The sequence below is a fragment of the Sorex fumeus genome, unplaced genomic scaffold (assembly GCF_029834395.1).
Source record: "Sorex fumeus unplaced genomic scaffold, SorFum_2.1 ptg000054l, whole genome shotgun sequence".
Taxonomy (NCBI): Eukaryota; Metazoa; Chordata; class Mammalia; order Eulipotyphla; family Soricidae; genus Sorex; species Sorex fumeus.
Window position 1 is genome coordinate 2,160,001 of NW_026606111.1, and position 20,387 is coordinate 2,180,387.

General features: G+C 58.3%; 1 protein-coding gene across 1 annotated transcript in view; it reads right to left on the reverse strand.

Moving 5' to 3' along the window:
* LOC130033603 (maestro heat-like repeat family member 5) overlaps positions 1 to 18,905 on the reverse strand; it is a 32,676-nt gene extending 13,771 nt beyond the window's left edge. The window contains exons 1-14 of the mRNA XM_056125405.1: positions 18,767 to 18,905; positions 17,643 to 17,788; positions 16,507 to 16,635; positions 12,546 to 12,713; positions 11,464 to 11,511; positions 5,659 to 5,766; positions 5,381 to 5,497; positions 5,033 to 5,152; positions 4,408 to 4,554; positions 3,991 to 4,113; positions 3,384 to 3,463; positions 2,596 to 2,731; positions 1,835 to 1,930; positions 331 to 435 (exon numbers count right to left, since the gene is read on the reverse strand). Coding sequence (XP_055981380.1) covers positions 331 to 435; positions 1,835 to 1,930; positions 2,596 to 2,731; positions 3,384 to 3,463; positions 3,991 to 4,113; positions 4,408 to 4,554; positions 5,033 to 5,152; positions 5,381 to 5,497; positions 5,659 to 5,766; positions 11,464 to 11,511; positions 12,546 to 12,713; positions 16,507 to 16,635; positions 17,643 to 17,788; positions 18,767 to 18,905 — 1,662 coding nt within the window. The remainder of the gene's footprint in view (positions 1 to 330; positions 436 to 1,834; positions 1,931 to 2,595; positions 2,732 to 3,383; positions 3,464 to 3,990; positions 4,114 to 4,407; positions 4,555 to 5,032; positions 5,153 to 5,380; positions 5,498 to 5,658; positions 5,767 to 11,463; positions 11,512 to 12,545; positions 12,714 to 16,506; positions 16,636 to 17,642; positions 17,789 to 18,766) is intronic.
* Positions 18,906 to 20,387: the final 1,482 nt, after the last annotated feature.

Below are 20,387 nucleotides of genomic sequence, written 5' to 3' on the forward strand. Positions count from 1 at the left end.
CAGGCAGTCCGAGGACCCCCGGGGGGCCAGTGCCGCTCTCTCAGCCTGGCTTCACCTCCCGGTCTTGTCGGTGCTGTGGACTCCGAGTCTATCACGGCTGCTGCCCCGCAGAGGGATCCTTACGCCACGCCCCACCCCTGTCTCTCGAAGGCCACACGGGGAGGCAGGGGGCTAACTGGGGGCGGGATTGGTCCTGCTCCCGCCCCCTTTTTAGGAATTGCAGGAGCCAGGCACCTGGCTTCGCAGTGCCGCTGACCAGGCCCACCCCCAGCCTTGCGCGGGTGGGGGCGGGGGGACCCAGGGAATCCCTCCCCCCGGGCGAGCACTCACGTCCAGGAAGAGGTTGCGGCTCAGGAACTCGAGGAGGGCCAGGCAGTGCAGCACAGCGCGCTGCCGCTCGTGCGCCTTCTCGGAAGTCAGCCAGACGTACAGGTGCTGGGGCAGGGGCGCGGTGGGCAGAGCCTGGAGCGTGGGCAGCGCCGGACTCCACCACTCCCGCCCTGACTAGGCCCCAGCAATCAGTTCCTTGGTAAAACAGGCTCAATCCTTCCTGGGGCCCAGGCTCTGCACTCCCCGACCTTTCTCCAGGCCACGCCCGCCCCAACCCCTGCCCCCTCCAAGATTCAAGAGCCTCTCAAACCTCGGAGGACTGGGTCACCACCAAGCAGTGCCCCACCCCTCCTCCCTCTCTGCCAGACATCACCCATCCTCAGGCGGGGGCCACAGGGTGGAGCCTTAAGCCCTGCCCACCTTCTTAGGCCCCGCCCGCTCTGACTCAGGCCCTGCCCACCCCAGTAGGTCTTGTTCCTAAGCTCCACCTTTTCCCTGGGTGTAGGCTCCGCCCCTGAACTTTCGCTAATGCCTGCCCACCCTGACTCAGACCCCACCCACTCTGGCTCAGGTCCCGCCCACTTAGGCAGACCCTGTTTCCTAGGCTCCACTCTTTCCCAGGGTATAGGCTCCGCCCCAGTTTTCACACCAGCCCCGCCCACCCTGGCTCAGGCCCCACCCACCCTGGCTCAGGCCCCGCCCACCCCGCCCAGGCCCCGCCCACCCCGCTCAGGTCCTGTCCCCTGGGCAGTTCTCGGTAGGTCTCTGGGCACCTTAGCCCATCTCTGCCCAGCCAGCTCCGCAGCACAGCACCGCAGGCGCGCAATGTCCTTGAGGTGGATGCTTCCTCTGCCCTAAGCCCTCTCAGAGTTAATCCTGTGAGGCGCTAGGCGCTCCTTTCCAGAACAACAGTTCTGAGTGCACAAGATGAGCTCCCGGGTTACAAAGGCCACCAAGGCTCTTCGTAGTCCTTTCAGCAGAGAGGGCTCAGACGCCCTGGGGCAGACACCGCCCGCTGGGGATCAGGCGGGTGCACTCATCCACCCACCTCCCATCACATGGGGAAGAGGAGGGCTCCTCCTCCCGGCACGTAGGTGCCCCCTCACGACCACGAGACCCAAGGTCTGTGTGGTCTGGTCTTGGGGGTCCTCTCCAGCTCACAGTCCCCCTCCATACCCCCCTGCTCCTGCCAGCAGCCCCTCTTGCTGCCCCTACCGTGTCCCCCCACTCCCGCCAGCAGGCGCTCCCTTTACTTCCCAGGGACCCTCTGGGCTCAGCCTCTGACCTTCCCAGGCCCTCGGCTGTCACTGCCTGTCCAGGGAGACTTGTCCTGGGGACCCAGGGAAACGCAGCTCTCTGTGGGGTGGTCCAGCAAGGGCAGCTCCCTTTGGGGGTCTCTCAGAAGCCTGCTCCCCTGAGTGGACCTCTACCTCCCGCCTCACTTGATCCCCGATCACTCGGGACCCACAGTCCCAAGCCTGCTGGCTGCCTCCCGCAGCCTCACCGACAGCAGGAAATGCAGCTCCTCCGTCGTGGGGTTCTGCAGGATGAAACTCTGCAGCATCTTGTCCAGGGCATTCATTGTGTCCTTGTAGAGAGACTGGCGGGCATGGCAGGGCCTCAGTGCTTGCCCTTCGGCCTGCTCTGTGATGTCCTTCCTGGTTTCTGGCAGGGACCCACGTCACGCTGCCCCGGCTCTAACATGATGCCACTGGCGGCAAGCTGCACCACAGATGGGCCGACGCCTGGGCGGGCAGGAGAGCACAGGGCCCAGGGTGCCTCTGAGGGCATACCAGCTCTCCCAGCTGCCCGGCCGCGGTCCCCTGACACGGGGGGTGGGCCAGCGCCATCTGCCAGGGGAGGCGGGCATTGCATGAGCAGCTACAGGGCCTGGTGCCTGCCATACAAGCTCCATGGGGAGCCTGTCCGCAGGCTGTCTTCTTTGGAAACGGGGTCCTCGGCACTTCTGTGGGGTTTAGGCTGTGGGAACAACCACCCTAGGCAGGGCTGCTGCCCTGATGTTCCTGGCCCAGGGGCCTGCTCCAAAGTGCCCTTTCATCAGGGTGAGGGGCAAGGAGAGCCCAGTGGGGCGGGCTCCCAGCAGATCCCCATTTCTGGGGGCTGAGCTAGGAGCAGACTCGAGCGGTGCACCTCCTCTTCCCTGGGGACGCGGGTGGTGCTCCCCAACCCCCTGCCCTGGAGCTGGGCCCAGGAGCCCTCATCTCCAGGACTTCCAAGAAGCAGAGCCTCTGGCCCTGCGCCCACCTGTATGTTGGGCGGCTCCAGGAAGAGGCACAGGTGCTTCTCCAGGACGTCGGGGAGCGGCAGCGCCAGGACGCTTCGTAGACAGCTGTTGAGCAGCCGTGACTTCCTGTCGGCGCCCAGGGCCGGCCTGAAGGCACTGTCGGAGCAGAGGTCGGGCGGGTGGCGGGGGCTGGCCTGTGGACTCCCGGGGCAGGTACGCCCCCGACAGTCACGCCCCCAGCTATTTGGGGGTGAGGGGCTGCTCCTCTGGGCACCCTCCGCGGTTGCATCTTTCTCCCCTGTGTCCTGCCAGCCCTGGACCACGTCTCAGGCTAGTGTTCTGGGGCATCTTGGTCCGTGACCCGCCTGTCTTTCCCTGGACTGCCTTGTGGTAGACGGTGACCCCCGCTGGTCACCCCAATTCCCCCCTGGACGTTGTACTCACTGGCAGGGCTGGCAGCTCTGGCCAGATGGGAGCCCCACCGGCTCCCACCACTCCAGACCCTGCTCCTGGAACCCCTTGTCTCCTGGTGGCACCATCCACGCCCCACGCAGGATCCAGATTCTTCTTGCAACAGCCCCTGCACCTCAGCCCCCTCCCTCTGTGCCAGGGTTCCTGTGCCCAGCCCTCCCCCCTGCACTCTGCAGGTCAGTAGACAACCCCCCTGTACTGCCTTCAGGTCAGCTGTTTGGGAGAGGATACACCCCCAATGCACTGTCCCACATCAAACTCCCATTCCCACCCCACGGTGGTCCCCCCTGCTGCGCTGGCCTGCTGGGTGCTGCAGAAGCGGCTGGCCTGGCCCTACCAGAGGCTGGAGATGATGTGCAGGGCCTGCTGGCGGTTGGTGGTGCACAGAAAGTCGGGGGGCTCCTTCTCCATCAGGATCTGCGTGGTGGGGTGAGCGGGCCCCCACCTCTCACTCAAACCAGCTCTCGGCACCCTCAGGGCCTCCCCCACCCTGCAACTCTGATCAGCCTCCAGCTCCTCACCCAGGCAGGGGGCTGCTGCAGTTGGACTCGAGCCAGGCAGTGGGGCCACGGGGCCACGGGGTCACGGGGTGCCCCTTGTTCTGGCCGATGGTCTGGGCCAAGCTCAGAGCTCTGAGCCTCCCTCTGCTTCGGTAATGTGGCAGTGGCTGTCCACCCCGATGGAGCAGGGGAATGATACAGTGGGCACTGCTGGGGGTGCGGTCCTCCCCCTGCTGCCAACCCCAAACCTCTCTGAGGCGGGGAGGTACCTGCTGGGCCTTGGCAGTCCCCTATGAAGCGGTCACGTGACTGGCCATGTGTCTCGGTGCCAGGACTTCGCCGGGACAGGGAGGTGGCACAAGTAATCTGTGTGCCCTGGGTGGGCATGCCCGCTGCCCACCTCACCTTGCGCCCTGCTGCCTGCCCTGCCCCTCACTCGCTCACCGCCAGGCAGTCCAGCAGTGTGGGCAGCTGCGCGAACTCGTAGCTCTGTGCGCCCTCGTTGCGGCTGATGGCGCCCACCAGCATGACAATCGAGGAGAGGAAGCTCTGCTTTAAGGTGTCGTCCTGAGCGGGGATGTGGGCGGGGGGCAGGGACGGGCAGTGAGGAGGTGGGCCTGCTGCCCGCCGGGACTCTTCTGGGGGGCACAGTGAGCCCTAGCAGAGCAGCTCTGCTTGCAAAGGTCTGTGAAGCTCGCACTTGCATGGGCAAAGGAGTGGGGGGGTCAGCGTGAGTGGCGGCCCCACATGGATGGGCTGTTCAGGGAGCCCTGGGTGGGTTGGGGGGCTGGGATTCCGATTCCTGCACATCCCCCCCCCCCGCCCCCAGTGAGGCGCGGGTCCTCTGGCGGCCAGTCGTACCCAGGCACTGTAGTGAAAGTAGAAGATCATCCGAGACAGGATGTTGTCCACCCACGGCAGGATGTGCGCCTTGGCCTTGGCCGCCATCTGCCCGTAGGACAGCAGGATGGTGCAGCTGGCCCACTTCCAGTGCAGCTCCTCCGAGCTCTGTGGGACGGGGCAGCCTGCTCAGCCTGGCACCCCTCTGCACCCATATAGCCCGCGGCTGGGGCCTGGGAGGGTTTCCATCCACCTGGAGGCGCCGTTGGGTAGAGCCCTGGGGAGTGGGGTCGAGGGGCCTCCAGATGTCCCAGAATGTCCTTTGGGGCATTAGTGGGACCAGTGATGAGGGTTTGGGACGTGGGTCCCCGTCCTTGATGGGAGAGATCAGTGGTTCAGGATAAAGGGGGAAACTGAGGCAGGGGGTTACTCCAGGAGGGAGAAGGTGTGGGCCTGGCCCCGACCCCCCCCCCCCACCCCCTACAGGGCTGCTGCTCACTGGTGCCACTCCCAAGGCAGCCACACATACCCATCTGCCTGCTGGGGTCCCTCCACACCTCCAGCCCCACCTCACGACTGACACAGGCCCCACCCCTCCCTCCCACCCACCCACCATGGCTCAGGCCCCGCCTCCAGGCGCCCCCACCTTCATGGGGAAGCCATGTAGACAACATCTGATGGGCTTGCTTCGGCCAAACTGCTCCAGGACGGCCCATACGTGGTCCAGGTGGCGGACAGAAGCCAGCCCCACAGTGAGTGCCATGCCCTAGGGTTACAGGTGGGGTCATGGTTGGGGTCAGGATCAGACCTGACCCCCCCCCCCCCCAACAAGGTGCCTCCGGCAACTGCTTCCTATCCAGGTGGGTTGGGACGAGGAGCCTGGAGCAGTGCCGTGGACACCTCTCCTAGGGTGTGGAGGTGCAGGGTCAGTGTGCCCCGGGTCAGTGTTGGTGAGCAGAGCCGGCAGTCCCTGCTCTGGGCGGCACCGCCTCACCTCCCTCTGCTTGGCCCACTGGTGTGATGTCTCCAGCAGGCGTTGCAGGTGGCTGCGCACTGTGCTGCTCTCCTGCTCAGCTTGCAGGATCAGTCCGTAGTAGATGAACAGGAAAACCTGGGGGACACGGTGTGACCAGCCATCCCTTCCGGCCACCTTGGCCTGTGTCTCCCCTACCATGGGCACCTCCTCTGAGTCCCCACATCTGGCTGCCGGAGAGCACCTAGTTTGGCCTGTGTCCCCCTGGGGCCCCCTGGACGTGGCAGGGGGCTGCATACCTTCTCGGGGGGCTGCTCCTGATGTGTGTGGTGAGGCTTCGTGAGGGCTCCCAGCAGCTCCCGGCACCAGTTTTCCATTCGCAGGAACTGGACCGAGCTGTCAGCCATCTGTCAGCAGAGGGCAGCATGCAGGCTGCAGCCACTGCCTCCTCCACTCAGTGTGGCCTCACCCACCCGCGCCACCCGCCCGTCTCCTGCTCTCAGCTCACCGCCAGCCCCTTCTCTGGGGGGCATTCAGGGAGGGGGTGCTTGGGGAGGCTGACCCCACTCCCATCTGGGCAGAGCCCGGGGGAGCCTGAAGCACACGTCCACTCAGAGTGGGGGTTGGGGCGCAGGTTACCTCCTGTGCGCGATTACTTTTCTGTTCTGTTTCTGGTCTTTGCTCAGAGGGTCATTCCAGCTCAGTACATGAGGGGGTCACTCCCGGTGGTGCTTGGGGGACCCAGGCAGTGTCAGGATCTAACGTGGGGTTCCCCCATTCAAAGCGTGTGCTCCAACACTTTGGATCATCTCCCTGCCCGTTAATCCACTGTCCACTGTCCTCCCGTTGTTCATCGATTTGCTCGAGCGGGCCCAGTAACGTCTCCATTGTGAGACTTCTTGTTACTGTGTTTGGCATATCAAATACGTCATGGGGAGCTTGCCAGGCTTTGCCGTGCGGGCTATATCCTCTCGGTAGCTTGCCGGGCTCTCTGAGAGGGGCGGAGGAATTGAACCTGGGTCGGTCGGGTCGGCCGCATGCAAGGCAAACGCCCTACCGCTGCCCATTAGTATGTTTTGAAAATGAATAGAGGAGATCAGATGAATGAAATGTCTTTTGGGAACATTAAGCCCTAACATCCCGCCTGATACCATGATTTTGTAACAGTGACTTCGAGGCTTCTCCAATGTTCTGAGTCCAGTGTGTACCTCTCGTAAGGCTTTGGGTCCTGGGTTTCTTTGGAGGGGGCCGGGCAAGTCTTTAGATGCCCCGCTGAGTGTGGCCCCACACCCAAATGCTTTTTTCTGCGGAAGCAGGAGCCACCTTTCCAGAAGTGCCTCAGCAAATGCCCGTCATACAGGCTGGAAGATGCAGGAGTTTGAGTTCCATGTTTGATTCCCACCTGCCACCAATCTAAGATCTGTGCTGAAGGAAGAGTGCGTCATAAACTGAGGAGGCAGCCCTGTGGCTAGAACACCATGCCAGGACAGTGGCAGGAGTGAAAATCATGGTCATGAGTCATTCTAGCCAAGAGTGACAAAAAGTAAAACGTTAGGTGCCTTTTGGTGGTATTAATGAGCGAATGGAGCTGGAGTGATAGCACAGCGGTAGGGCATTTGCCTTGCGCGCAGCTGGCCAGGCCAAGCCGGGTTCAATTCCTCTGCCCCTCTCAGAGAGCCCGGCAAGCTACCGAGAGTATCCCGCCCGCATGGCAAAGCCTGGCAAGGACCCCATGACATATTCGATATGCCAAACACAGTTAAGTCTCACGATGGAGACATTACTGGGCCCGCTCGAGCAAATCAATGAACAACGGGAGGACCGTGACCATGACCGAATGAGCGAATGAAAGGTGTGGACGAATGAAAGGTTTCTCCAAGCGATTCCATCACTGGGACCAGCTGAGAAGCAGTGAGATGGGTAAGACAGAGCCCAGGAGGCTTTGGCCGGGCTGTGCCGAAGGCCAGCTCGGAGTGCTCCCTGCAGTGGGCTTCTGCTCCCTCTCCAGGGGCTTCTGCCTCCCATGGCAGAAGCAGGAGGTGCTCGTTGGGGAGAGGGAGGCGGCTAAGCATGGTGGCACTGGCTGCAGATTTCCCGTCTCTGGGGCAAATGTCTTCAGGTGCTGAGTGACACGTCCTAAGGTAATGTCACCTCACCACGCCCACATGCATTCCGTAACATCCCGGGGGTCTCAGGTGCCCGTGTGCCAGGTGCTCATCTTTGTTCTGCTTTTTGCTCAGGCTCTGCCAGAGTCGGCCTCTGCTTGCTCTCTCAGGTGGGCCGTTTGTGATTTCTTTGCTCAGCAGAAGCAGCACGTGCTGCCTTCTCAGACGTATCATCCTGAATCTTTGCTCTGTGACGCTGCGCCCCTCCCCACCCTCCACTGGTCTCGTTGACTGAGCAGATGCTTTGATTTTCATGGATTCTAATCATCTATTTCCCCCGCTCTTTTGGGGACCAGCACTTTGAGTTCTAAGGAATATCTGTCTCTCCTGAGGCCACAAGTCTCCGTGGGGATTGTCTGGAAATCTTTTTGTCGTTTTTGCTCTTCTCTTTAGGTCTTGTTGCCTAAACATCTTAGATTAATTTCTCTGAAGGGCTTGATGTTATCAAAGGTTCTCCTCCTCCACTTAAAGATGTGCTCATGTTGCTGAACTATTTCTCCCAAAGTCTTTGCTTTTTCGAGTAAATCATTTTGGCAATTTTGTTCAATAAAACTGGCCTGGATCTGTGAGAGTCCTGATCTACTCCATTGCGTTTGTAGGCAGTGATACTCTCTTGCTGACTGTTGCTGTATAATAACCCTTATAAAATAAAGGTGGTACTATTCCTTTTCCAAATTTAATTTTTTTGTTTTTGGGCCACACCCGGCAGTGCTTGGGGCTGACTCCTGGCTCTGCACTCAGGGATCACTCCTGGCAGTGCTTGGGGTACTATACAGGAGACTGCGGATTGAACCCATGTTGGCCAGGGCAAGGTAAATGCCCTACATGCTGTAGTATTGCTCAGCCCCCATAACTTACTTAATTTTTAATAAAATTATTTTTATTGAAATAATGTCTGCTTACAGAACTATGCTTTCAGGATACGATTTTATATCTCTTCGAAATACAGGTTTTCACATAGCACCCACCTTTCAAAGTGCCAATATCCCTCCGCCAATCAACGGGCCGCCTCCCTCCTTCGACCCCATTAGACTTCTGCCTCTGTTAATATCATGTGTGTGGGCAGAATACAAGGTTTATTTTCTTTGCCTTTGTTGCCTGGCTTTGTTCTCTTAAGGGCAGTATGATGCTTGTGACTTTGTTCTTTTCCAAGATTATTTTGGCTATTATAGTTCTTTCAAATTTCCAGATACAATTTTAATTTTCAGATTATACTACATTCTATAATAAAGCCTGCTGGGATTTTGATAGGCATCTCATGAAACCTACACATCATTTTGGGGAGAATGGGCACCTTCTTAAACATAATAGATTCCCTGTTTAGTCTAATTTCTTTGGCAATTTTTGGTAAAGATCTTGCACAAAATGTGTTCAATTTGTCTTTGAGCCTTTTGTGTTTTCCTGCAGCTAGGTCATCTTGTCAAGCACTTCATTTTCCAATCACTCACTGTTGGCTTCTGGGAATTGGATGGGCTTTTGTGTATTGCTCTTGTATCCCGAAAACGTGCCAAATTCAATGATTAGTCATGAACAATTCTAGAATTTTTAGAGATGCTGCATGATTTTCTTTGTAGTCAGTCCCGGTGACTGCCCAGACTGACATTTCCGTTCACAGTCAGCCTGTCTTCGCCCGCTTTCTTTGTGACACCGAGCACACTGGCTTGGGGGCTTGAATCGGTCCCTCTGCCTGATGCTCAAACTCTGTAGACATGCTGAGCTATGACTTTTCAGACATCAGCTTCTTTCTCCCCCTTAAATTGGCAGCTGTTCTCATTGTGATATTGGGATTGGTACTGAGGAATAAATATACTTGTTTTTGTTCCAGGTTCTGACCAGCGCTCCTACCCACTCGGCCCTTTCTAAGTGACTAGAGCTACAAAGGTGTCCGTATTCGTCACATGCCTCTTCCAACCACCTACAAGTGTGTACCGATGAGGTGGCTTTGGAAGGCGGCCTGTCTTCCATCTGGCTGATTGTGAGTTATATCCTTTTTATAATAAACTGGTAATTGACTAAGTAAACTCCTTTCCTGGGTTCTGGGAGCTGCTCTCAGGAATAAATCAAACCTAAGGGAACCTACGATTTATTATCCAGACTTGCTCTGGGCCAATGTCCTCTGCTGATTGGAGGCAAGGAGGAAGGTGCCCTCAAAGGGCAACAGGACAAGCCCATGGGGATCATGTGTGTCTCGGTGGTGACTTCTGTGAGATGCTCTCTCCATGGAGACGGTCATGGGCTTTACACTTGGTTCCACGGGTGTGTCAAATTCTATAATTGCTTTTCAAAGGTTATGGGATTCCACTTGCCCCCGGAGTGGCCTCACTCAAGCAGAGGGTGACCCAGTCTGTGCACCAGGAGTCTTGGTCACCAACATTGAGCTGTCTGAGCTGGATTCAGGGTGTTGAGCTCCTGGGGTTTCTGTCTCTCCTCCACGCAGGTAGTTTTCTGCCCCCTTCCTGTAGTACCTGCCTGGGTTTGGCATGAGGGATGTGCTGGCCTCACACGGGATTTGAAAGGTTCCTTTTCCTCTGCTCCCTGAGGGAACGTGTGTAGCATTGCCATTATTCCTTAACTCCGATAGCATTGACTAGAGCAGTACTGAGGCTGGGTACTCTTTGTGGAGAGATTCTAAGCCCAATTCCAACCCCAAGATTATGATGATTTTCAATCTCTGGTGTAGTTTGGAAGCTGTGGCTCTCAGGGAATCTGAGCTGTCTATTGCAATTGGGATTCCAGTTCCTCCTTATTGTTCCAGCCCATAACTCTTCTCTGATGCCAGTGTCTCACGTGTTTTCAGTCTATCAGGGATGATGACCATTTTAACTAGAGTCTATTCTCTCTCCAAGCAAGAAAATTGTCATTTAGAAAAAGTTCTTCCCTTCTGCTTACTTTGGTAATCATTTTCTTTCGGGGGGGATATTTTTGCCGAAAAAAAAAAAAAGGAGCAAAGAGAAGATCTTTATTCTGTCTTGGAGACAATGACAGTGTCCTTATAAACACTGCTCTTGGTACCGGATTCGCATAGTTCCCGATGTTCTGTGCTAAGTGTCAGTCTGTGTAAAGTATTTTCTAATTTCCCTCATGATTTCTGCATTGATCCCTGGGTTCTTTAGGATCAAAGCTGTCTCACTTCCAAATACCTGATGTTTTTCCAGGTGTATTTTTGATATTGATTTCTAATTTACGTTCTAGTAAGGGAATGCGCTGGCTTTGATCAGTCCTTTTAAATGTACGGAAGGGCTGATATATAGCCCAGCAAATCATCCATCTTGGTGAATGTCCTATTTACATTAGGAAGGAATGTCAGCGCGATCCATTTGGCTAATTGCATTGTTCGAGTCTGTTCTACATCCTAGTGATTTCCTGTCTCATTTTTCTATTCATTGCGTCGCTGCTGCTGTGGGCATCATCTCTCCCACTTGCTGCTCAGCAAGGCCGCTGCTGCCTGGATACAGCAGCGACCCCTGACATTTGGTGCTTCCTGTGCTGCAGGCACCGTGCCAGGTCCCTCCTACAGGCCCTTTCCTGGCAGACTCACAGCAGACGCTAGCGAGGGCCTCGAGCTACCTGCTGGATGACGACAGAGGCCCAGAGAACCGTGCTGGTCGCTGCAGGCCACGACCACTGGGATGAACCCTGGTCTGCCGGGCCTCTCCTCCCAGGAAGGCCCTCTCTCAGATGTGTGGTCGGAGGCACAGGCGGAGTGTCCGTGACCCTGCCTCCACCCTCTGCACCTCCTCTGATCCCGAGAGAGACCCTGATGGGGTGAAGGCAACATGTCGGTGGCAGGGCCTTGCTCTGTGCTGGGGTCAGAGTGAGGCTTGAACCTCACACCCTTGACAAGTGCTGGATCCCCCCTTCTCTTAAAGCAGCCTGTGCTCCCTCTGACCCGTAGCCCCACAGTGCCCACCTCTGCGGGCGCCCCTGCATCTCTCCTACCTTCATCAGCTGCTCTTCCCAGCAGGTCTTCTCTTCCCTGTTGAAGAGCTCGTCTGCCGGGAGAGGGGGCCTGAGGCCAGGCCAGCTTTGGCCTGTACCCCCCCCCCCCCAACCACTGGGCTCCGGTTTCGTCAGTCCCAATGCCCAGTTTCACACTTCATGGGTGCAGTGAGATTGGGGTCCAGAGAGCTTCCCTTTGGGGTTTAGGATGGTCACGGCCCCTCTCTGGGCTCTTGCTCCCAATGGTGAAGGGTGGGGTGGCCCCAGGCATGGACCTGGGGGACGAAGAGGGGTCTTGGGACAGGGGTGTGCAGAGAGAATGAGTGGGAGCTGGAAATTCAACTGCAGAGCCAGGGGCTGCTTTGAAGGAGCTCTGGAAGGGGCCGTGCCCATCCTGCCAGTTCCCTGTGAGATCTCACAGCACAGCGAGCAGGGACCTGCCTCCTTGAGCCTGAGTGTAGGCTCCAAGCAGGGAACAAAGGTCTCCCACCCAGACTGAAACCCTGAGGAGACACACACACACACACACACACACACACACACAACACACACACACACAAACTCCTACTCATCCCTCATGGACCTGGCTCAGACTCAGGTGCCTCCTTCAGGAAGCCCTTCCTGCCGACCACCAGAGCAGAGCCCAGCACCGGCTTGGGAGTGAGAAATAGGGGAAAGGGGCTGTGAGCCCCTAAAGACTCACACAGGCCTCAGCAGAGCTTCCGGAGGGAGCCTTACGCTGGAGACACACTCAGGTCCCCTCTCTGGCACTCAGAGACCTCAGGAGGTCTTTCCCATAGCTTGTAGGCAGCTGTTGGAGGCGGGGGGGGGGGGGAAGCTCTGCTCCTTCCCCAGGACTGAGCCGCTGCCTCTGGGGGATGCTACCCTGCGGTGTGCCCCAGTGCCGTGGCCCCTCCTTTCTCCTGCAGGTTCTTCCAGTTGCAACTGACACGACCCCAAACTACCGTCGCTCAGTTGCAGAGACCCTGCTGCAGGCGTGTGGGTAGTGGGGCAGGCGGGGTGGGGAGCCAGGGAGCTCTGGTAGGTTGTGGGGTGTGCCCTGTGCCCAGGACCCACCAGGCAGCCCTACCCACGGAGGACAGGATGCCCAGCACGTAGAGCAGGCTTCGGTGCGGGAAGATGCCCGTCAGCACCTGCGCCTCCAGATGCCCGACCACCCGCTGCCACGAGTGCCTGCAGATGGCCACCAGCACGTTGCCCGCCGCGTCCTGGTACGTCTCTTCCAGCTCCTGGGGGAGGGGGGTGAAATGTAGAGGAGAGTTAGAGACGGGGAGTGGCCGGGCATTATGTGCTGGGCAGAGCAGCGTGAGCGAGCCAGAACTTGGCATAGAAAACCCAGGCCACAAAATACTAAAAAAAAAAAAAAAATTAAAATAAAAAATGTGCTGGACCCATAGTACAGCAGGGGGGGCACTTGCCTTGCACATGATCAACCCAGGTTCCATCCTCGGTATCCCATAGGGTCCCCCCCCCCGACCCAAGTGTGGGACTCCCCCAAATAAACAGAGAGCTCAGGCCAGGAAGTGCCCCCCTGGCTGGAGGAATACTGGGGTCTGGCTCTGAGCTGGGGATGTGGTGTGCCCTGGCTCCCAGAGTTCTGGAAGCCTCGGCATGCCCCCCAAGCCCTGAAGGCTCGAGTCTGCAGGGGCTCCCGTCCCCCCCTTCTGACTCCCCTTCCGCCCCCCTCCCATCCCCCTTTCATCCTTCTTCCTTGTACCCCTCCTGTACCTTGTGTCCTCCAGTTCCCATCTCCCCTCCCACCCTCCAGCTCCTAACCCCTCTCTAATCCTCTGCTCCCACTCCCCCCTCCCGTCCCGTTCCCGTCCCCCACAGGTCATGTGACTGGTGAGGGGGACGCCTCTGGGCCTCTGCAGTCTGCCTGGCACTCAGGGGCGCGGGGCAGCGAGCAGGCGGCCTGCCTTTGTGCCTGGCGCTGTCTCAGCCTATGTGCAGTGATACGTTTGGGAGAAGCAACGAGGAAAGGGGCTGTAAGGATCAAAAGGCCCTTCACAGCCTCTGAGGAACAAAGCTGCCTTAAGACCCCAAAGGGCCGTCGCTCAGGTTCCAGCTTCCCAAGGGAGAGGCTGAGGGAGCCAGTTCTGCCCCTTCCTGGAGCGTGTGAGGGCGCAGATCCTGCCCAGCAGCCTCCTCAAGGCCCCTGTCCCTTGTCCCCTCAGGGCCCACCCAGCCCATCAGGCGGCTCTTCATGCTGGCTTGAGCCCTGGTGCCTGGATGACACGGGGTCCACATGCACAGCCTTAGCTCCCCCCAGTCACGTGCCTGGCCCCGCCCCTGAGTGGACCCCAGTCCCAAGCCCCTCCTGGTCTTCCTACAAAGACAAAGGTGGGGGTCAGCTGGTGACAGGGTGGGGGGCAGAGAGAGGGAGAGAGGAGACAGGAGAGAGAGGGAGGGAGGGAGAAAGAGAAGTAGAGAGAGGAAGAGAGAGGAGGAGAGAGAGTGAGAGAGAAGGGAGAGGGAGGGAGAGAGAGGAGGAGAGGAGAGAGAGGGAGAGAGAGGGAGGGAGAGGGAGGGGGAGAAAGAGAGGAGAGAGGGAGAGAGAGGGTGGGAGAGAGAAAGGAGAGAGGGAGAGAGAGGGAGAGAGAGGGAGAGAGGGAGAGAGAGAGAAAGAGGGAGAGAGAGGAGGGAGAGAATGAGACTATGAGGAAGAGGGAGAGAGAATGTATGTAAGAGAGAGGGATAGAGAGAGGGAGAAAGGGGGAGAGAGGGAGGGAGAGAGGGAGAGAGAAGGAGAGAGAGGGCGAGAGAAAGGAGAGAGGATAGAGGGAGGGAGAGGGAGGGAGGGAGAAAGAGAGAAGGAGAGAGAGAGAGGAGGGAGGGAGAGAATGTATGTAAGAGAGAGGGATAGAGAGAGGGAGAAAGGGAGAGAGAGGGGGCGGGAGAGAGAAGGTGAGAGAGGGAGAGAGATAGGAGAGAGAGGGAGGGAGATGGAGGATGTAGAAAGAGAGGAGAGGGAGAGTAGGAGAGAGGAGGAGAGGGAGGGAGGGAGGGAGAGAGAGAAGGAGAGAGAAGAGGAGAGAGGGAGAGAGAGAGGGAGGGAGAGAGGGAGGGAGAGAGGGGGAGAAGGAGAGGGAGAGAGAGAGAAAGGAGAAAGGAGAGAGGGAGGGAGGGAGGAAGGGAGAGCGAAGGAGAGAGGAGAGAGGGAGAGAATGAGGGTATGAGAGGGAGAGGGAGAGAGAATGTGTGTAAGAGAGAGGGAGAGAAAATGAGGGAGGGAGGGAGGGAGGGAGGGAGAGAATGAGAGTGTCTCAGGTGATGTCCTCTAGTCCATGACGGGCCCAACCCCTGTCCTGCCACTGTCCCCGTCTGCAATGAAACATGCAGCAGGACACAAGGCACAGAGGGCCCTTACCCTGGGCAAGGGGCCCGCGGAGCACTGTGGGCAGTGCCTGCAGCTGGACGCTGTGCCCAGGCGGGCTTGTGAGGCTGGTGGGTGGGCTCTGGCTCTGAGTCCGGGACACAGCCTGACTCTGGCTTCGAGGCTGCTGAGGAAGGTGCCGGCACAGTGGCTCCTCCCTTCAGAACAGGGCCCCTGAGCTGTCCTGTCTCTGGGGGGCTGTGGGTGCAGAGTGGGAGGTGCAGGACCCCAGACCCCCGGGCTCCTGTGAAAGACAGTGCCCCAGGTGGTGAGTGAAGAGGCAGGAGCCCGGGCAGTGCTCCTGTTGGTCGGCAAGGAGCTTGTGCAGGAGTTGGAGTGGGAACTGCTGTGTGACCCCCACACTGGTTTCTGCCCAGGACTAGACAAGCGTGGATGGCAGTGGACTTGTGCTGTCTGCCCAGGGTGAGAGTGCCTGGGTTGCAGGAGCTGGGGGAGTTCCGTGGCCTGCCAGACCCATCGGCAGATACTGGGCACAGATGATGGGCTCGGGGGCTGGGGGTGGGCAAGGGAAGGTGTTGGGGATTAGACAGATAAAGGAGTCAGATGGGATAGTTGTTTAGGAGACCTTTCAACCCAGAACCCTGGCACTGGAGGCAGATGCTGCCCCCCAAGGGGTAGCTTGTAACTGCTTGTCTCCGCTCCCTCTCCTGAAAGTCAGTCCTCGAGAAAGCCCATTGCACAGATGTTTAACCTGGTAAACTGAGGCCCTGGATGTGTAGGAGTCTAACTTGGATAGAGGACAGTCAGACATCTGACCAAAGAGCGTTCTGCTGGCGACTGGCTCTAAGCAATAAACACTGTGTGTGCAGGACAGTCGGGCCCGGCCCCGAGGCTGTGTGCCCCACCCCCCCGCCCCTGCCTCTGCCTCTTCTCTCGCTCTCTCTTAATCCTTGCGGCGTCGCTGCTTCAGGTCTGTCTACTGGGGCTTGTCTCTGGCAGTGGTTGGTATGGGGGTGTGGTGGACATGGGGGGTGGTGGGCCTGGAGGTGGGCACGGGTAGTGGCGGGCATGGGTGACACACTACTCCAAGGGCACCCTCTGCGTCTCTGCCCAGCGGCCTGCCTGACCCTCAGCGAGGGCTCCTGGTCTGTCTAGGTCTGTGCCCCGGATCCTGTGCTGTGGGGTGCGGAGCGCGGCAAACCCGACATCTCCCAGGCAGCCTCACCCAGCTGGCATCTTGGGTGCAAAGGGTTTGTGAAGTTTAAGGAGCTGCCTGAACAGAGCTGAGGGCCCTGCCTCCCAGCTGGACAGCCTGGCGGGTGCCAGAGGGGTGTGGGCTCAAGCCTTCAGCCACAGAGAATAGGCCAGGTCCAGGCTGTGGGATGACGGAACCTTCCAGATCTGGTGGGGTGAGGAAGGGCTGAGGAAGGAGGGGCCGGCTAGGGCCGGCCCAAGGAAAGACCTCGGGGACACTGAGTCCAGGGCAGTGGCCTTAGGCCCCAGGGGCTCCTGGACCTCCACCCATGCTGTGTGGAATGGGTGCACGGGGGATCCCTTGGACACTAGTGGCAGGAAGGCGAGAAGGCGGGGGAACTATCTGGTGACCACCGCAAGGGGGGCACCTGCAGTTTTGGGGCCACTGGGGCAACCCCTGGGAGGAACGCTTGCAGGAAGAGGAGCCCCACCGTGGACTTGGTCATGTTGTCGAGGGCCAGCTGCATGAAGGTCTTCTCCCAGATGTCCTCCAGGGAGTCACTGGCCTCGATGACACTTTCCAGGACATGGAACAGCCTGAACTTATGCCGGGTGGAGATCTGTGGGTGACAGAGTGACAAGATAACAGAGTGACAGGGCGACAGGATGGCACGGAGACAGTGACAGGGTGACAGACTAATGGTAATAGAGCAAAAGGGTAACAGAGAGACAGAGAGAATGACAGGGTGACAGGGTGTGGTCTGGCCATGGGCAGATGCCAGCCAGGACATAGGTGAGGGAGGATAAAAAGGCCAGAGCCAGAGGCGTAGGTGTGGACACACCTGGCCAGTCATTTCATGGTGAGCGCTGCCACCTGAGGGCCCTGGCGCAGGAGCCACAGAGATTGGTGGATGGAAATGTGTCCCTGGACCCGGGGCCTGCGGTAGGCTCTTAGAGCCTGCCCATCTCCAATACAGGTCATTCATATCCCAATCGTTCACGTTGAAGCTTAGATCTTTCCCCTAGTCATCCACCACCTATCCACCCATCCACCTACCTACCACCTGCCCATCCATTAGCCACTCACCACCTTACACCCACCCATCCATTTGTATACCACCCACCCATCTACCCACCCACACATTATCCGTCCCCCCATGTCATCCCCCAATGTCATCCATTCACTCACCAACCCACACACCATCCATCTACTCACCTAAATGCCATCCATCCACCAACCCACACGTCATTCAGCCCCCAAGTCATCATCCACCCACAAACCAACCATCCACCCTTTCACATGTCATCCACCCACCCACCCACAGACCCACTGCACCACCCGTTATCACCAATCTATCCATCTCTGCCACTGAATGACTGCTCTGTGACTTTAGGCAAATAATTTCCTTCCTCTGAACCAAAGTTTCCTCTTGAGCCAGGATCCTAACGTCAACATCAGAGATTTCTCTGAGGGTGGGCAGCACGTGTGTTCACTCCCCCCGCCCACCCCCATTGATGTGTCCTCAATAAATAAGGCGGTTCCATATGGATGAGGCACGGTTGGAGCCCGTCTTGAGATCCCACCCTCTGCGTCTCTCCCCCAGGGGTTCAAGCAAGCTCGCCACACCTCTGGGTTATCAGTGAAGTAGTCATGGATGGTTTCCAGCACCAGGTTAGGGGAACAGTGGGCCATGCTCTTGATCTTCTTGATGATGTACTTGAGGCGGACTGGGTCTGAGTTGTTCAGGTCCCGGAGCATCTTGAAGCAGATGGCTAAGGCAGACGGCAGGAAGGGGTGGGTGTGGATGGATTGTGGGAAGGTCCTCACAGTGGCAGCAGGGTGAGGAGGCAGGGAAGGGGTTGTGTGAGAATGGGAGGAAGTACCCGAAGGTGAGGATGGGAGAATGAAACCCACTGGGATGTTCAGGGCCTCTGAACTCTCCACACAGATGGGACAGGGAGTCCGGGTATGAGCTTTCTGGGAACCCCGGTCACCCATAATATTCACACCTATTCATTCACTTCGTCTCTTTATCCTCCCACCTTCCATTCATACCATCCATCTATCCTTTGATCCATTACTATCTACCCACACTGCTCATCCATGTCTGTCTGTCCATCAGAAAAGTTATCCAAGTCATTCATTAATAAACGCAAACATTTACCCATAGAGCTCCCATCCGCTCATAAATATACCCATTCATTCTCTGTCCATTCCTCCTTCCACCTACCCGTCATATCATAAATCCATCTAGGCTTCCACTTATCCATGATCAACCCATCCTTCCATCCATGAATGATAAATTTATCCATTCCCTCATTTACCCACCATCCATCCACCAAATCATAAGTTCATCTATTCATCCGTCAATCCTTCCACCCATCAGATCATAACTTCATCCATTCAACCAACTTACCCACCATCTATCCTGCTAGGAATCATAAATTCATCTATGCACCCATTTATCCATGTTTCATCATCCAATAATAAATTCACTCATTTACCATCCATCCATCCATCCATCCATCCACAGAACTGATCTACATGTCCATCCACTTATCCTCCATCCCACCACCACCCAGCCAGCCAGCCAGCCAGCCACCCTCAGTGCTGTCCCTCCTGCGTGGTGAGTGAGCCTGCGACCCACCTCCCCTGTGGCAGGGTCCAAAACAGGGGGCAGTTATGTGCGGTCCTGCGGCCCCCAGGGAGGAGGGCCAGACTGAAGGGCCCTCTGTGCATGCCGCACGCACCTGCGTTGTAGGCGTCCTCCATGAACATACGGTGCTCCCGCGGGGCGGCGGCGGCCAGGCTGCTCCGGGTCCTACACAGCATGATGGTGCTGGGCTGCTGCTTCCCGCCCCCACAGGCACGCGGCTTCAGGCCCGACATGCTCGTTGAGGGTTTGGAGATGTGGGAGGGGATGCTAAGTGGAGAAGGGGCCAGGGCTGAGTGCAGGCAGGGCTGCGTGTGCCGTACTTGACATGCCATCTCTGGTAGGTGTCCCTAGGCCTCAGTCCTCCCGGATCCCTGCTTGCTCTGTGGACTGGCACCGTCCGGGGTGGACAGCAGGGGCACTGCTGGGGAGGCAGCCTGACAGGGAGCTCAGGCCGGTGTCTGGGAGTGCTGGTGAGGTTGCCATGGCCGGCAGGGCCTGGCCCAGCTTGGCCCAAGAACTAGCTGTCACTTGACCTGCAGAAGCTCGTCTTCTCTGGACCTCGCGGGGCTGCCGGCCACCCCAACATCACTTGTGCAGGGCTCAGGCAGTTCCAGAGACAAGGGAGCTTGGGGAAGTGCCCGGAGGTGCTTCAGCACGCGCACCCTGCCCGCCCCCCCCCCCCCCCCCGTGTCAGGCTCTCCCCGACTGGCACGGCTGTAGGGTGGAGACAGTTACGGCCCCCCCCCCCCCCCCCCGAGCTGGCATCATCTCTCTCCCTCTCCTGTTCTTTCCCCACACGGCAGCCACAGCGGTAGGGTCAGGGAAGGAGGCACCTTTTGATCTGGGGGGTGTCTTAGCCTGGCTCTCCCCACCACTGCCCACAGTGCCCACGTGTGCTTCCTGCTCCCCTACCCACATCATGCCTGCCATGAGTGAGCCCTGTGCCGGATAGGGGTCCTGCCATGAGTGAGATGCCAGCACAAATGCCTGGCAGCTTGATGGGGCTGCACGGTGGCGGCAGCGGCTTCCTCTCCCACCGCCCATCCATCCACGAGGGCACTGAACTGGAGGTCACCCTGAAAGCTACCGCGGAAGTTGGAATTCAAGGACCAGACTCACCTGTCCCACACTGTCCTCCTGTTGTTCATCACTTTGCTCGAGCGGGCCCAGTAACGTCTCTATTGTGAGACTTGCTGTTACTGTGTTTGGCATATTGAATACGTCATGGGGAGCTCGCCAGGCTTTGCTGTGCGGGCGTGATACTCTCGGTAGCTGGCCAGGCTCTCCGAGAGGGCTCGGCCAAGCTGGCTGCGTGCAAGGCAAATGCCCTACCGCTGTGCCATCGCGCCACCCCCCCCACACACACACACAACTTGGAAACTGGGAATGCGTGCGAACGCACAAGTCCCAGATGTGGGGGTCGCCCTGGATTGACCCCTGAGCCCTGGAAGCAAGCAAAGCTGTCCCGAGCCTCCACGGTGACCTCAGGAAGGTTTCCAAGGGCCAAGTGGGGAGAGGTAACCCCTAAAAGCCTAGTGGACTCCCAGTGGACTAAGGAAGCAGAGGCAGGTGTGGGGAAGACCAAGTGCCTGGGATTCTCTGGGGAGGGAGTAGGAGGAGCTGCAGGGGAGGGGCTGTGGCCGGTGGGATCTGTGCTGTCCTCCTGAGGTGCCACCAGAACTGTGACCCATGCAGAGGGGACAGAGCACCTCAGG